Source organism: Cricetulus griseus, chromosome 8 (genome assembly GCF_003668045.3).
Source record: "Cricetulus griseus strain 17A/GY chromosome 8, alternate assembly CriGri-PICRH-1.0, whole genome shotgun sequence".
NCBI classification, from domain to species: Eukaryota; Metazoa; Chordata; class Mammalia; order Rodentia; family Cricetidae; genus Cricetulus; species Cricetulus griseus.
This window is the reverse complement of record NC_048601.1, coordinates 9,405,402-9,423,246: the sequence shown is the minus strand read 5'-3', so window position 1 is coordinate 9,423,246 and position 17,845 is coordinate 9,405,402. Positions and strand designations below refer to the sequence as shown.

At 39.4% G+C, this 17,845-nt stretch overlaps 1 protein-coding gene across 3 annotated transcripts in view; it reads left to right on the top strand.

The window, feature by feature from the left end:
* Positions 1–17,845, top strand: part of Pik3c2g (phosphatidylinositol-4-phosphate 3-kinase catalytic subunit type 2 gamma) — a 302,408-nt gene that overhangs the window by 83,736 nt on the left and 200,827 nt on the right. For all 3 annotated transcript variants that reach the window (XM_035448879.1, XM_027429943.2, XM_035448878.1), the window contains 2 exons: positions 1,680–1,868; positions 16,218–16,311. In XM_035448879.1, the coding sequence (XP_035304770.1) occupies positions 1,680–1,868; positions 16,218–16,311 (283 nt within the window). The remainder of the gene's footprint in view (positions 1–1,679; positions 1,869–16,217; positions 16,312–17,845) is intronic.

The window sequence follows — 17,845 nt, the reverse complement described above, 5'->3', positions numbered from 1 at the left end:
AAATAATCCAGCAAAAAAAGATGTCACAAGACCCTCAGCTGCCTTGTGAAAGATAGGAGATACAGCGTAAGAAAAATTGTCTATATACTAAACAAGTGGAAACTTTGAACCATTATCAGCAATTAGAAAGTGTAGCACCAAAAAAGACACGAAATCAATTAATAATGGTCAAGAACACGGTACAGCAAAAAGTCTCACAATCTCCATGGGAGAATGTGAAATTGTACAAGCACCTCTGGACACAGACTCCTCTCTTCCGCATGTACACAAGTGGCCAAAACCACTGCCGACAGTAGGGTTATCTGCAGCGGAAGAAAATACAAACTTTAATAAGCTTCCATGTGTGTATTCCCCAGACTTTGATTTATAATGCCTCTCAATAAAGGAAATAACTCATATGGCCACCAAAGAAAAGATTATGTAAGGAAATTGTACTGTATTCATGCAAGAGAATAATAGCCACTAATTATAGAGAATAGACTATTGACACACTCAACAATACAGATAATTTCAAAATCATTTTTGAGCAGAAGTAGCCATAAACAAAGGATGATATTAATCCAGATTGAAAGCAATCAACCCTGTGTTTGCCTCTGGCAACATGGAAAAAATTGTTTTGTACGCCAACAGGAATGCAGTTGCTAGTTGGCAAATTCATTTGTCAAAATTCATTGAACTGATTCTTTGCATTTTCTTTTATGCAAATTCTTCTTCCCGAGAGGCAGCATGGGAGAAAGACACCGCTCAATGGCAGAGAAGAAGGTTAACCAGAACAACAGATCCCAGGGTCTTTAATATTGGCGGGGAAAACAGTAACAAACAGAAGAATCTAGGCGTGTCATAAAAGTTATCTGGACTTGTCAATGTTTCCATCATAGGAGACAGAGACTTCTGCCTCTCCAATCATCTAGTATTTCTCATACTCTTCTGGGAAGTTTTGGCTGATTTAAGACAAGATGGATTATTGTTTGGGCAAGGCAAAGGTCACAGGTGGACACAGAAATGGTCCTGTATCAGATGTCCTCTTGGTGGACTGTGCTCTGAACTAGTTTATTGGGATGAGAGCATGGTGATAAATGACTCAGAAGTCTGGTCTTTTTTTTCACGTGGAGCATGTAAGCAAGTGGTATTAGTGTTCATTCCAAATGCCATTGAACTCTGTCACCCAGGGATAAGCTGAGGTCTTGGTGAAGTTAGGCAAAGAGCTAACTGTGATGGAACTTTGGCTAAGTTGGAACTCTGGCGGCACCGCTCTGAGAAGATAAATTATGCCTTTCCTTCACAGCCCCACTTGCTTCTCTGCTGACTTACTGTGAAGGGAGGACAGGAAAACAGGACTGGTCCTCTCAGATTGAGTTACAAGACACACGTGGTCTGCCCTGGAGGAGACAGATGTTTTGCCCACAAAAGTGAAATATTTTTAAAGCAACAATGATAAGAAGGTAGAAAAATGTGAATGAAATGAAATGAAGGCGGTTCTTTTTGTTTTTGTTTATGTTATCAGCAAACAATACACAGGCAGAAAATAAGCTAGATAAAATAAACTATCAAACTCCTTCATGATAAAGAACCAGTTTTCCAATATAAACCAAAACACAATAAAAAAAAGCAAGGTTTTGTTCTGTGCATTTACATTTACAACAATGTTCAAAAAAATAATTTCCAATCTCTCTTTTCAGACTTTCTGGGGAGAAGAAAAGATATCTGTGGTTTTATCGTTTCTACTGTGATAATGAAAACTCCTCCCTCCCTCTGGTTTTGGGTAGCGCCCCAGGATGGGATGAAGGGACGATTTCTGAAATGCATGCCATCTTAAGAAGGTGGACATTTTCTCACCCATTGGAAGCACTTGGTCTTTTGACTTCCAGGTAAGACTTAACAGAACAAAATGCACATTGATATGTGTTAGGAACCACTGAAAAACAAAACTATGTAATTAATTACCCAGCTATTCTGTTCCTAATATCAGTAGCTATGGACATTAATTTCAAATAAATGCAAGCTGTGCCCATAAAATTCAAGCACTCTAAGCTTTAATTGTATCTTCACACTAAAGATAGAGCCCAGTTAATGACTATCGCTTCTTAACTGAAGAATCTAGTTTCTCTTAAAGAAAAACAGTTGGGGAAGCTGAAGCAGGAGAATTGCTGTCAATCCAGTGCCAGCCTGGCATGCATAATGAGGTCTTATCTCATAAAGAAAATGCCTGCACCACAGTCTTACCATCGACTTCTCACTAAAACATAAGATGAAACAGAGCTTGATCATCATCATCTGGTGAAATTGTAGTCACTTTTTGCTGACGACTCAAAACGACAGCAGCACAATTATTCCCCCATCATTCCTCAGTTCACTAATGAACCGAAAATTGGTTCAAAGTCTGATAACAACAACTGACAGAGAAGAAAACATTGATGCATCTTCTATTTAGTAAGGTAATTGTATTTGGAATATATACATACTAAAAGTAGAGCAACAGAAAGATAAGCAGCCCACTTTTAAAATGAGTGACATATCTGACAAAAACGTGTCTTCAAGAAAACTATACAAATATTCAATAAGTACATGAAAAGATACTTAATTTGGTATTATTGGCTATTGGGAAAACAAACAAAGGAAACCAGGAAATCGTAGGTGTTTCTGTGACCAGAACTGACAATAATCAAATAGTATAAAGCATCAATGAGGAAGTAGAGAAACCAGAAGCTCCTTGTCAAGGGGAAGACGTAAAACAGGTGTAGACATAGAGGGAACCCAGCTTGGCAGTTCTTTACATGTTAAACACTGAAGTACAGTATGACCAAGTTATTCCACTGTCAATTTTGTGCCCAAGATTAGCAAAACTTGTGCCCACTCAAAACCCATACGTAACTACTGAGAGCATCATAGACCACAAAATACCCAGAACTGCCCAAGCAACCTAAATGTCTACCAATAAATAGATGAAAGATGCTTTGTGTAATGTCATAAGAAAAGAATAATACTGATATATGGGACAACTTGGGCAAACTTTGAAAACATTATACTAAGTGAAAGAAGCCACCAACCAAAGATCATGTGTTGTGTGCCCATATTTGCATGAGCTACTCAGAATGAACAAATCTAAAAAAGCAGGAAGTCCATCAATGGTGATGTAGAGTCAGGGCAGGTTAGAAGGGATGGCTACCATATTATCAGATTTGGTGGCAAGCATTTTCATACACTGAGCCACCCTGCTGGTCTGAAAAACTGTGTTTTTCAAAACATAATTTAAATATAATTTAATGTGTGTAGTAACAAATGAATTCATACCACACACACACACACACACACACACACACACACACACACACACACACACATTTTTAAAAAAAGAAAACTTTAAAAGAAAAACACCCCTTTAAACTTTCAACAATATAAAATGGGTGCCCTGAGACATGCCCTTAATCCTACCTCATGGGAATCTGAGGCAGGTGGATTACGATCTGTGAAAGTCTAGCCTGAAGAGCACTAGGCCGTCTTAACTACATAGAAAGACTCTGTTAAAAAAATATTTAACCAGAAATACTATGGAAGATTTTGAAGTTTGACTTTTGGAACAACTTTCTAAGTCTTCCAAACAGGCTGGCTTCATTAAGTGTCACCTTAGTTTACATACTATCTAATGACTTTAAATGTCACTGCTTTTCAAAAAATGCATGGGATATTGTTCTAGAGACCTTTTCGGGGGCGGGGGGGGGTGTAGTAATTCTGTTTACTGGTTTAAAAAAATGAGATAACTTCCTGGATTGATTTCTATATTCTCTGATCCCTAAAAAATTAACCCTGTATCTTCTCTTGAAAATCTATTTGACTCAAATTTTCAGGGGGCAGGACAGATTTTTAAATCAGTAACCCTTAGTATTATCTTCTTCAAGGCCCACAATAAGTCTAAGAAGTAAACATTATTATCTTTCTAATTTTACATGCGTGAATACTGAGGTTCATAGAGAGTGTCACCCTATGACCTAGTGCACTGCCGGGCTAAACCTCAACTGCAGATCCTCCTTCGGGTATTAGTGTGTATTAGTGGCCCTCCTGTTGGATACCCCCAACCAAAAGCAACTTAGGTGAGAAGGATTGTTTGGGTTTACAGTTCCAGAGCAATAGAACAGTCATGGGAGGGGAAGGCATGGCCTGAAGGAACTTGAGTCTGACCTGGCAATTAACAAGCAGAGAGAGAGCAGAAAGCAGGGAGAGGCTTCAAAGCCACAAATCCTGCCCACAGTGATGCACTTCCTCTGTCTAGGCTCTGCAACCTCCCAAACAGCACCACCAGCTGACAGACAAGTGTTCAAGCGCATGAGCTTTGCTAGTTAAAAGCCTACACTGAATTAGGCGGTGGAGCTGGGGAGTTCTGTGGGGGACGACAAGGAAGGACTGGAGGCACCAGGGGGATCAAGGACTGTTGAGTGCCAATCAAGATTCACTAGACTCCGTGAGGGTTAAGCGAAGTTTCCTATGGGAGAATGCACTTACACAAGAGGCGGGTGACCACCACAGGTTCCAGCTCCAAAGTTCCTCCCAGGCTGTTCCCTGTAACCCGGCCAGCAGCAAGAGACAGCAAGCCTGTCCAGGACCCCAGACCAAATCCTACAAGCGCACTTAAGAACCTGTGACCCCGCCCAAAAGGGCGTGGTCAGCGCCACTGGTGTGTAGTTAGATCTCTCACTACAAAGGACTCCACAGGAACACCACCCGCAGAATCAACTGACCAGGACCCAAGAGGGCTCACAGAGGTCAGGGGCTGTATGGGTCTGACCAGGTGTTCCTCATAACGTTATGGCTGAGTAGATTGGTGTTCTTGTGAGATCCCTAACAGTGGGAGCTGGGGTGTCTCTGACTCTTTTGCCTGCCTTCGGTGTCCTTTTCATCCTACTGGGTTGCGCATACAGCCTTTATATGAGAATATGTAAGTGCCTGGTCCTATGGTAGCTTGTTATGCTGTATTTTGTTGATGTCCCTGGGAGGCCTGTTCCTTTCTGAGGGCAGTTGGAGGAGGGGTAGATCTGGAAGCAAAAGGAGGTGGCAAGGGGTTGGGGTACTGCTGTTGGGATGTAATATATGAGAGAAGAATAAATTAAAAACAAATAATCAAGCAAATAAATATATGATGAAAAATCCAAAGTAGTTCTTTTTTATGTTGCTGATTTTCGAGACAGTATTTCTCCATATTGCTTCGGAGCCTGTGCTGGAAATCAATCTGTAGACCAGACTGGCCTCAGACTCACAGAGACCAGCCTGTCTCTGCCTCCCAAGTGCTGGGATTAAAGGCGAATGCACCAACATCCGGCTGTAATAATAATAATAATAATAATAATAATAATAATAATAAAAAACCTGTACTGCTCTTTCAGAGGACCTGGCTTTGGGCTTTGCTTCCCAAGGCTCACTGCCACCTGTTTCTCCGGTACCTTTGGGTCTGAGGAAATCTTTGGGAATCATTTCATATTCAAATCACAGTATTGCTTACACACTTTGTCCTTTGTTTTTCCCTAGCTGTGAACAGCAAGGGCTATATTATCGCACCAAAATGATTTCCGTTCACTCGGCAGTGTTCTCCGGAATCATCACTTAATAGTCAGAGATGAGCAGGACACTGTCAAAGCAGAGAGCTGCATATTAATCTGCATTCTGGGGCCCTGGGGGACCTTGCTCTGATTGCAGGCTTTGCAGCTCCTTATCCAGCCCCAGATAAGGTCACTGGCAAGATTGGCGAGTTTCCATTGTGAGCATCCTGTGACTCCCGCTCTCAGTCTAACTGAACTGTTAAAACACTTGAGGACAAGCTGTTTCCGGAGATGAGCCTTTCCACGAGTCTAAATTCAAAAGCGGAGATTTCTGAGAACACTGTGTGCTCATTACGTGAGTTGGCAAAGAGCAAGGTCTTCACGGTTCTGCTCCTTCTTCGCCCTTCTTTTAAGAGTCCATTGTGGTTGTGGCTTAACCTCTTGAGAACTGCTCGGCTTTAGTTTGAGTTTGGAAGGTTTTTAATACCGCTGTTTACTTCATCTTGCCTGAAGACTCTCCACATCATTTGTGTTTATTCTAAACAAGGGATATGCAGATGCTTAATACACCTAGAATGGATCACTGGGTGTTCACATTTCCACCACTGAGTGACAGCAGAGTGCTTGTTGGGCACTGGTCCTTCCATTAGAGAAGGTATAACAGCTAAGACCTGGGCCAAGACTAGGGGCTCTGAGAGAATGGCTGCAGTTTTCCTGAACCCTGTTCAGTGGCTAATAACCAATAAGTTACAGAAGCAATAAAGAGTCGTTTTTAAAGAACAGATTTATTTTTAAAAAAGAAATTCAGAGAACTACAATAGAAACTGATAGGGCACCAAATCTGGCTCCCCTCATTGTTTTTCAGGAAGAAAAGCAATATTAAATAAACCATACCTTATCTTCCAAATCAGTTCCCTTGGAAAGAAACTTCACTGAAATACTTGCAACAAGCCACTCTCTTGTTTATTGTACAGATCTACTAAAGTCAGTCTTGACTAGCTAGCATTGTAAGTAGGAAGAATGTAATTCAAAATCGTGCGACAATTAAAACTTCCATTTTTTAAAGATGCCTAATTAATTGATGGGTTGTGGTGTTGCTTTTCCATTTATGGAGCAAACATGTGTGCCATGCACTTAATGAAAGAGGAAAAATAAACCACCACAGTGACTATTGCTAAGAAGAACACAGTTTTTAAGGAAAGGTTAGCACTCGAGGCCACCACAGGAAGTGTCTGTTAGACTTTCACTCAAGTGAGGACTGAGTTCTCAATGAACCTGGATTATGCCCCAGGAAGCTGGGAAATGGTCACAGTGAAACTGAGTCAGAACTCTAAGTCTTGCAAAGATTTCTTCAAGAATGGTAGCATGTGCCAGGCTATGAAGGTTCAGAGGGGGTGAATAAGTTATCATAATAGAGTTTGCATAGAACACAAAGTTGAAAGTATTGGCCTAAGGAAGTTTATGTGGGGCCCTTTGGTCCAGGTAGGAAATATGGTCTTACTATAACAGTTCATGAAATTTTGTGGACAGACTTCTATTAAAAAAAGAATAATCCTAACGACTATGTGAAGAATCCATTTTAAAAAGGAGAGGGCAGCAAAGATATTAGCTGGATGTTAGGTTTAGCAACAGTCTCCTTGCAAAATTCTTTTTGACTTAGTCTTGGCAGCAGTAAAGGTCCACGAAGTAGGCTGGAGGGATGTTTCACAAGAAATCCACAAAGAGAGAAGAGAAAATAAAAAAAAAAAATTCAAGCTTAAATTAAGTGCTTGAAAATCCCATTGTGGACTAAAACACAGGCCATAGAAGGAATAGCAGATTAGAGTAGCATAAGTTGAAGGGTTTTGTTTACAGCATAAAACCTTAACATGAGATCCTAAGACCTGCCTGGTATGTAGTTCAGTTTGGAGATCTGAAGCCTTGCAGAGAAAATAAACCTCAAAGAATAACAGCCTTAAGATCTTTAGACGGTAATGGAAACCACAGAAGTAGAAGAGACTTTTAAAACCCAAACAAACAGATGTTTAGAAAGTAGGGGGTAGATAGAGCAGCTTTGTACGAGCAACACAAAGGAAGGCCAGGGGACAGAAAGGGACAAGTAGCCGAGTGATCAGAGGGAACCAGGAGAGGGGTTATAACATCATTACAAAGAACTGCTTTACAGAAACAGTAAATGGAATCAGGTCTTAAGCAGAGCAATGGAATTAGAAAAACCACCACTGGGCACAGTAAGAAAAATTCTTGCTTCTCTAGTACATTAAATTTTAGTTAATCTATAAAAGTCCTACATATTTAGGAGGTGCCCTGTGACCTTTTTATGGTTTTATTTTATAGAAAGATTAAATTAAACTAATTAATATATTTGACTTATCATTTCATGCTGAGAATGTTTAAAAGAACAATATAGTCAGTTATTTCCCAACTATTTAATCTAAGCCCATAGACCCGCAGTTCTCAAACTGTTGGCTGTGACCCCTTTGGGGCTGAATGACACTTTCACAGGGGTCACCTAAGACTATCGAAAAACACAGGTATTTATATTATGGTTAGTAACAGTGGAAAAATTAGAGTTATGAAATAGTCACAAAATAATTTTATGGTTGGGGGTCACCACAACATGAGGAACTGTATTAAAGGGTTACAGCATTAGGAAGTTGAGAATCAGTGCCCCCAAACCATTAGACAGTGTCTTTGTACAGTTTTCTTGTCTCTTTGGGTTGGGGATTCATTTTGGTTCATGGCTGGCCCAGTGCTCCAGTCCAGTTAGATAAATTATAATGCTTGCCATTGGTATTAGTCCCTTTTCTGCTGCTATGGTAAAGTACTATGACCAAACAACTTAGGGAAGAATATGTTTGTTTTAGCTTATGGGATGGAGAGTCCATCATGACTAGGGAAGCATGACATGGTAGACGGACCAGGAAGCTGGCTGATCCTGTCTTCATCCACACATGAACCAGAGAGAGACAGAGCAAGAAGTGGAATGAGGATCTAAGCCCTCAAAGCCTTTCACCAGTGATGGGCTTCTTCCTGCAAGGCTCTGCCTCATAAAGGTTCCATCACCTTCCCAAACAGTGCCATCAGCTGGGGACCAATATTCCATGGGGGACATTTCTCATTCAAATTAAACTCTATTGCATGTCAACATTAATCCACTCCAAATGTAATAAACAAATAGCAGATCCAAGCTCGTCATTTGAGGTTATATGTGGACACATTAATTTTCTAGACCTAAGATCGAAAGGCCTTTCTGGAAGCATAGTGATGCCATTCTAGGTCTCTGAGTTTTGGGTTCTGGTTTCCATGCGAACAGATGTCTTTGGAATCTGTTCTTCAGCTCTGAGACTCGAAGTCTTTCAGGATAGCCGGAAGAGATTGCACCTGCTCTCCAAATCTTCCTGGGTTCTGATATTCTGTAACCACGGGAAACGCCTTGAAGGAACATGAATTATTCAATATGTAGGTCTCAATCACTTTAGAGAACCCTCATGCATCATTTTTCCTGGAATAATATTTTTAAAAAGCCTGCCAGATCTTATCGCTTTTCCCATTAGAAACAGAGCACAGATATTTATATTGGCATTTCTCTTCCAAGCTGATGCTGTGTGTGTCATCAGACTCAAAAACCTATTGGAGAAACACTGTTTCCTTCTGACGATTCTCTAATTCTAGCCTGACACTGGAGCTTTTAACTGTGAATAGCCTCGTGACATTCTCCATGAATTCATGCTGTGTATGCTGAAGGCTTGACATTTCTTTTACACTTAAATTTGATCCCAGATTTCTTTGCTTTTTGGTTGACTCAGAGTTGCTTTTTCTTTTAAAGGTTGCTATCTGTTGTGTTGTATTTAGCTTTCAATTGGCGCTTTAAAAGTTTGAGCAAAATATTCCCCCTGTATCATATCATGAGTTACAAAGGAAAGGGAAAGGTAAAGACAAGAATGGGAATAACATAATAAAAATAGAAATGACAAAAAACAAGTCAAATGGAAAAAGTTAAAAGATGTATTTCCCATGGAAGAATCATTTCGTGAGTTCATGAGCTCTGTTGAAGGTGGCCTGATTCCCCATCATATTCTCACAGCCTGCTAAGGAAGAAAGGGATTGAAAGCTTTGGGAAGAGAGAGAGAATAATTATTCCCAGACCTGAGTATTTGCTGGATCACTCAAAGCTACCCAGGGTAGTTTTTTGTTGTTGTTGGTTTTTTTGTTTGTTTGTTTTGTTTCATTCTTACGCTTTGGGGGCCTACCACCCAGCTCCCAAATAAGTACATTATTTTACTTATAAATGCCCAGCCTTAGCTTGACTTGTTTCTAGCCTGCTTCTCTAACTTAATTTATCCCATTTCTCTTTAACTACATTTTGTCTTGGGGCTTTTTACCTTCCTTCATTCTCTATATCTTTCTTTCCTTTTTACTCTATGTTTGGCTATGTGGCTGCTGGCCCCTGGCATCTTCCTTCTCCTTTTCTCTCGCCTCCCTTCTTTCCTCAAGTCTAGATTTCTTCTACTATTTATTCTAATTGCCTGGAATCCCTGCCTATTCCTCTCCTGTCTAGCTATTGGCAGTTCAGCTCTTTATAACAACCAGGTGTTTTAGACAGGCCATGTAACACAAATGCACAGGGTTAAGCAAATGCAACACATCTTTGCATCATTAAACTAATGTTCCACAACAACCCAGGAAATGAATAAACCCATGCACTGCTGTCTCAGAAACAGACCAGAGGTGCTGATGACTTCCCTTGTGGATGCATAGCCATCACATAGGCAAAGCTATCCTGCATGTCAGAGGTTGTCCAAGTGAGGACTAAAGTCCCCAGAATGGCAGCAGACCTGCCAGAAGGCCAAAGATGATATTATAATAATTTGAAAATGCTTTTTATCATACTCATGAAGTGAGAAGTGACATTTCCTCAAGTTATATGACTCCCAATATTGCAATGGATTTTATGTAACAAAGAAAATAGGACCCAGCTGTGTCTCTTCCACTAAGCCAGACATTGAATATCATGCAAAAACATAAAACAATTATCACTTTCCTAATTAGACACTTTTGATTTTTTAAATGACTACTTTTGGTAGAACTACAGTGTGTGTACTAGCTGGGAATGAGAATAGTAATGTAATTTAAATAAGTTGATAAATATTTTAAATATCCTAATTTTATTTCTACTATAGCCATTGATAAATATGTTATTAAAAATACTTCTTGATGTCTTCAATGATTTTTTAAGAATGTAAAGAACCCTGAGACCCCAAATTGGAGAAGTACAGTTATGAACAAGTCTTGACCACTGGTCTGCTCTTGCCTCCACCTGGTCCTGTTTGGACCCTTTGTATGAGCATTGCCTCTACATCTGAACCATCTGCTTAACCTTAAGCCTGTTGGATTTAGTCTACATTGTTAACACAATAAGGTCTAAATATTTCTTTAGAATAACTCTTCAAAGTGTCCATCCTGAATTTGCGCAATTGTACTGAATTCTTTGTGTTTCCAGTTTATTATGTGGCTTAACTCTTTCCATTAGCCTAAAAAGCCTTAGGCCTGAAAGAGTCCTTCTCCTTTTGCCTCAGTGTTGTCACTGGGCAGAGGACCATGTTTGAATTTTAGGCCATTTCTTGGCAATCATGTTACAGAGTTTTATTGATGTTCTAATCTTTTAGCAAGTACCAGAGAAACCACTTTAGTTTAGTTCAGAGGCCAATGAAATACTGATTCCTAATGCGGGGTGATGGTTCGGATACAACCCCCTCTTCAGACACTCCCTGCCATGCTATGTGAGCAGTATCCTCTATGGTCCCAGGTGTTTGAACTCTTGAGTTCTATTTAGGGACACTTTTTGGTAAGGTATGGAACCTTTAGGAGGTGTAGCCTGGCTAGAGGAAGTGCGTTACTGTGGACAGGCTTTGACAGTTTGTGGCCTCACTCACCCTACCTTGCTTTCTCCTCTGGCCACCAACACCATTCGAGATTCAGATGTAACCTCCCAGTTTCCTGTGCCGAGGTCCTGTTTCCAGGCCTCAGCCACCATTGTGGACTTTCTCTCTGTCCTGTGAAATAAACTCTTCCTTCTGTAAAGCTCTCTTGTTCCTGGTGCTTTTCCACCCAACAAACAGTAGCAGATCTGAGTCTTTATATTTCAAACTAGATTTCCATTGATGAGATTCTGAGAATGCATTTTCTGATTAATTATAAGGATGCTTCTTAGGAAGAAATAAGTGAGAAATGCCAACCTGATGGGTCTCCCAATAGAGCGTTTGCAAAGAACCACACCTTAAGTGCAAATGTCCATTCCTGCAATGATTGGCAGCCTCAGGGGTGTTGTGATAACCTAAGAGACCTCCCAGCTCCAGACTGGCAAGGATTAAGCATGTACATCAATAAATCAAATCATTCAGAAACTCAGTATAACCTAGCTTGTGGAAAATTTCAAATAGGTTGCAGGTCTTCTGTTACATATGACATTTTGGTCTGTAAATATCAAGCTGAAGTCAGACACCATACGGGTAACCCTCTCCTCATTGAGAAACAAGCTACTGATCAGGAAATGCCAGCAGCTAAACCACTATAGAATACTTAAATAATTTGCAGACACTGAAGGGAAGAAATGCCAGGATTTGTAGAACATGTTTGTTGATTGATCCACACCTGACTTCAGGGGCCATGAAAGAACAAGCATACATTGTCCAGAGACCTATTAGGCCTGAAGATTATTCCAAATTAACTAAAAAAGTAGAATGCTAATTTCCACCCCCCACAATGAGATTCCTTCTTAAAAGAGTCTAATATTTGATGTTTCTTCTCATTCTGGTAAAAATTCCAAAATTATTCACATATTATCATTAATTGTCAGAATGAATATTCCTTAAAATTTATTACTTTTAGTAGGCTTGAAAAACTATGCCTAGGTTAGAAAATCAAGGTTGTGTGTGAAACTTCCCTTAATGTATTTGAATTAATAATCTTGATATCTTCTATCTTTTTATTAAGAATAATGAAGCAATATATACTAAATTTTTCAAAGAAAATGACATGTGTTAAAAGAAGTAATAGAGAAAACACCCCTTATCCAAATACATTATATGCATGTGTGAAAATGTCTTAATGAAACTGATTAGTTTGGATACTAAAAACCAGTATTATGCTACCATAAAGCACTTTCAGATCATCAAATACCCCATTGTTTTGCTTGGTGTCTATATATACTATACCAACTGATCATAGTGCAATGAACCTATTTAGTTTTAGACATATATAATATTTCCAATGTTTTGCATAAGCTTGTTTTCATGTACATTTCTTATTACACCCTTAGGATTGATTCCCAAATGTTAAATTGCTACATAAAAAAATAAGCACGACTTCAAAGCATTTTTGTCTGTTTCATTTTAATACATGTCCTATACTCCCAGCACTGTGTGAAAGAGCCCTTGTTTTAGGAACATCAACACCACCACAAATATCTCCTAAGTTGGCCCACTCTTCCTAAAATAGTCAAATGCAAGTGATGTTTGGATACGCTTGGATGTCAAGTGAGTTCTTAGTCATATCCCAAGATATCATGGGGTTTGTTCCAATTTCTTTACGAGCTCCAAGCAAAGGTAATGAATTTGAGACCTTCCTCTCCATCAAAATACAAAACATGCTTCCCCGAATCTGCGTGTGTAATTTCCCTTTCCTGCTTCCCTATACAAGTACGAACAGATATTTGTTTTCTTCTTCCTGAGGACATTGGAACACGTCCTTTTCCATTACCTTCAGATTTGTTTTTTTCTTATCCCTTGGACTGAGAGACGAGGAAAAAGTATGAAATTTATGTAGGTGGTATTTGTGGAATTAAACCTGCTGCAACCAATTTAAATTATCTCGGTGCACAGCAAGAAGTAATCTGTCTCTATAGTATGATTTCCAGCACTGTTTTCATCATCATCAATGCATTTTGATAAATCACCTAGAATGCAGAGAGCATGCTGCTAAATCCTAGGGATAATAAAAAAAAAGGATGCAATAAACATTACCCTCAGTTTATTCTGTTCCATGCTGAGGAATGAGAGCACATTTTTTGCAAGATCCATGTGACTTCTTTGGGGAAACAAGGCCTGAGGATATCATGAATGGCTCTCCTTTGTGGCAAGACCATGGAGACTTTGGCCCACTTGACAAAGACCTGTGGACAGTTCGCTGCATGCTTCTTGGCATGACCCTGGGAGTGTGTATGTTACATGTTCTCTTTGCTTTCTCTATGTTAGCCATACTGCTGGCCTGAATGAACCACAGTAGGCCATGACGTTTAATATTATGGATTTGTATAGCTGTTCTGGAAAGAATGAATTTAATCATGAGAGTTGTAAAGAAGTATTGTTAGATGATATCTAACAAGTCCATGAGTACAGTCTAGGAACAAGGAATGAAAACTAATCTAATGAAGAATGAAAAAGAATCCCTCATTTCTAATAACTGTGCCAATACCCGAAGAAGTTAAGAGACAGACATAAAGACAAGGGATAAACAGTGCCAACTACTAAGAATAAGTTCCCAGCTTATGTCGCCTTTAGGATAAACGAGAAAACTTGGTATATCCCCAGAGGGGATAAGTAGTACAGAATGTAGAATGTATAGATCCAACTTGGGCATGTGAGTTGATCCTGAGAACCCAGTCCATACCAGGTGTAATTATTAACTATTAGAGACAAAACTGTCTCTTACTTTGCATAACTATAACTGCTTAGGTGTGCTTAGTTTAAAAAGTTCTGTTGTAGCTTGAAAGACTGCTTATGTTTCTAACAGTAGAAATAAAGATAAAAAAGGTAATGGCTACTGGTGGGAGTCTTAGAGGACTAAAGGGGAAAGTGGCAAGGAATACGCTGATAATTATTGTAACCATTTTTTTTTTGAAATTTAGGAAGCAAAACTGATTGTAAATCTATTTGTTGTGCAAGGCATTAAAACTTTATAAATAAAGATATCCTAGTCTATTGAGGGCTACTTGTTTGAACAACCACAGGTGGTCACAATTTCTTCATGACTCAAGACACCATCAGCGCTTATCACTATTCCCTCTGAGGTTTCAGACTGTCCTCAAACTCACCTTCATAGTGATAGGCTTTAGGCAAGTGATTTAGTAACTGAGAACAATGAACTAGAGTCCATTGAACTTAGGTAGAAAAATTAGTCTTAACACTCTGAAATGAGCCAGCCTTCTACGTTTCCATTTTCATTGTGCCCTTCTCTTGGTCTCTGTGTGGTGTACTGAGATCCTCTGGCCTCAGGAATACTTTGATAGGTGTGCCTTTACTATAGCTCCCATCACCTATCACGGTTAGGGTCATTAGAGGGAAAAGGAAAACAGGGCTACACATGGATTTGTTGATCATAAATATTTGTTTCAAGTGAATAAGCTTAGAAGTGAAATGTGAGCCACAATTGGAACCCACTGTAAATTTGTAAGAAAGGCTTATCTGTTTAGCCTCCCACTCCAAACAGCTCTCAAGGACAGTTAGGGGATACTGGGTAATGCCCCCCTTTTTAACTTGACTGTAGCTGCATAATGTTCATTTCACCCTTCAGTAATCTAATGTCCTAAAAAATAAAAATAAAAACAGACTTCATATTAAAGAGTTAAGTTTTCTAACTTCCATACCACAGGAAGCTGATCTGCAGCACCCTGACTGTAAAATATTGTTAGTTCCCTACAAAAGGAATGCAGTATTTTCTTTATTGATCAGTCATTATTTTTAAATGCCATAAGGTGTCTCTTCAAATTAAATTACACCTTTTAATATTTTTTCATCTTTTAATATTTTTTGAATGCTTGTCCCTTTAAAACTAAGTAGTCTTACCAAATATTGCTGAATCTATATGCCTGTCACTCTACAAATCAGAGCATTTAAAGCAATGTGTGCAAGTGACTTCCAGTCACTTCCAGAAACTTTGAGATAACTGTGTATAAACTTTGGATGATGCAAGATAATGGCAACACAAAAAGCTGATTTAAGAATAAAATTGTTTGGCAGGAAGGTGGTTTCAGAAGCTAAGCACCTTCACAAATTAAATTCAAAAATTGGTATTGGCTAGCTGTCTAAGGGATGTTAAATCTTACTACAGGCTTCAAGAACTTCACAGTCCACTAAGATTCACCCTTATTAAATTACGTTTGTTTATTCATCATAAAGTACTTTTGATGTCTGGTTTTCATTAATATCTGGCCAAAAACATTTTGAAAATATTAGATAGCATTTTTAATCATATAAATGACCAGATCTCTACGAGGTAATAATTTCTGGAACAAATACATTACTAAATAAGAAGCAAGGATGTTCAGACCCTTTCAGGAGAGATTTCTAGTTCTCTCACAACCTATATTTTATAGCTAGGAATGATGACAGGAATGGGACTTAACCCACTTCAAAAGTCTAGTCAATAGGGCATTTTCCCACAGAGCATGTGAAAGTATAGATTCTATACTGTAGAATATGAAAAGCAATGAGTGCTGATTATCTTCACTGGTTTGGAGATGATTACAGGACATTATGTACTAAGGGTGGAATTCACCATCTATCCCAGATTTTGTGTGTGTGTGTGTGTGTGTGTGTGTGTGTGTGCATATGCACATGTGTACATGTGTGTTTGTGTAATTCATTACTTCCAACCAACTCCAACACCATAGTCACTTTAACTGTGTGTCAGTTTTCCAGACCAAGACATTCGAGAAGTGGCTGTTCAACAATTAGACTACCTCTTGACTGATGAACTGCTGGAGTGTCTCCCACAGCTAGTTCAGGTAAGAGCCAAGGGTTACCGAGATCCCAGGATCCTAAGAAATCATTCTCTAAAGGCTCCCAGTGTAAGCCCACAAAATCACTGAAATGTTAGAGTGAGTTTTGGCCAAGGAAGAGTTTGATTATATCCCGTGTGTCCATGTAATTAGTATAGACATTTCTATTCAAAATTGATATACTAACAAGAAGTCATATAAAAGCCCAAAAGGAAAATTTTCACAAACTAATTTCACTTAGTAATTAGTATTAGTATTGGGGAAAAGATAGGAATGTTTTTGATGGGGAAAATCATCCCATGACTGAGTATGTAAATCGATGAAACATTAACTGAAAACATTTTGTAGCAAACAGCTATTTACTAAATAGATTATCATTCAGGAGTTTCTTGCCATTCCTATGAAGAGTTTCACTGCTGATTATTACTCTCAAGAAAGTAATTTTTAACACCCAATCCTGCTGCCAATTAGCACGATTTAGCAACATCAACCATCACAGAATTGGGAAACCTCTGGAAAACAATATGAAGGTAACTGGAACTATGAGCAACCCTGACAGTGAGAGCATGATAGAAGGCTAAGACTGAAGTTATGTGGTTTACACATGAGCAGGTTAACAAGTATCGACACTACAGAAGAGAAGCGTTGCTACAACACATCGACAATTGTACACTGCTTTGTTCTCTCTCTCTCTCTCTCTCTCTCTCTCTCTCTCTCTCTGTCTGTCTCTCTCCCTCTCTCTCTCTCTCTCACAGAGGGAAGGAGGGAGGGGAGGGGAGGAGAGGGAGGGAGAGAGAGAGAGAGAGAGAGAGAGAGAGAGAGAGAGAGAGAGTTGTTTGTTTGTGTGTGTGTGTGTGTGTGTACTAGAAGACAGGGTGTTATATTCTCATGTATTGGCAACCATTTTTATTTTGAGACAGGACCATTCACTGGCCTTGAGACTATCAAGTAAGCTAGGATGGATAGCCAGTGAGTTTCAGGGATCTGCCTGTCTCCACCTCCCCGACACTGGGATTTCAAGGTGTGCCACCATGCCTGCCTTTTGTACATGGGTTCTGGGAATCAAACTCAGATGTTTATACCTGCAAGACAAACAGTTTCCTAACTGGTCTATTGCCACTGACAATGTCTCAAAAGCCCAGGATGACATGCAACTCACTGTATGGTAAAAGATGACCTTGAACTTCTCACGATCTTCCTGCCTCTAGCTCCTGAGTGTTGAATGTAATATCATATATCACCGCACCCAGGTTGGTAGTCAAACTCAGGTATTTCCTTACCTGGCAGATTGGAATCTGCCTTACCTGGTAGTTAGCACAGCTATTGATCACTGATAGGATTGGTGGGGGAACTTCTATCAGTAAACACTAATGTTACTTTGTACACCTGAGACAGTATGAACTGTCTGACACCCTCCTGAGGGAGAGATCAAGCTAAAAAATTGCTATGCTTGGTTGCTCTTTACACAATCCTTAGAGTAATGATTTCCCATGATTTGTTGGGATGTTGTTGTAGAAAACGAATACCCTCAAATGAAAAC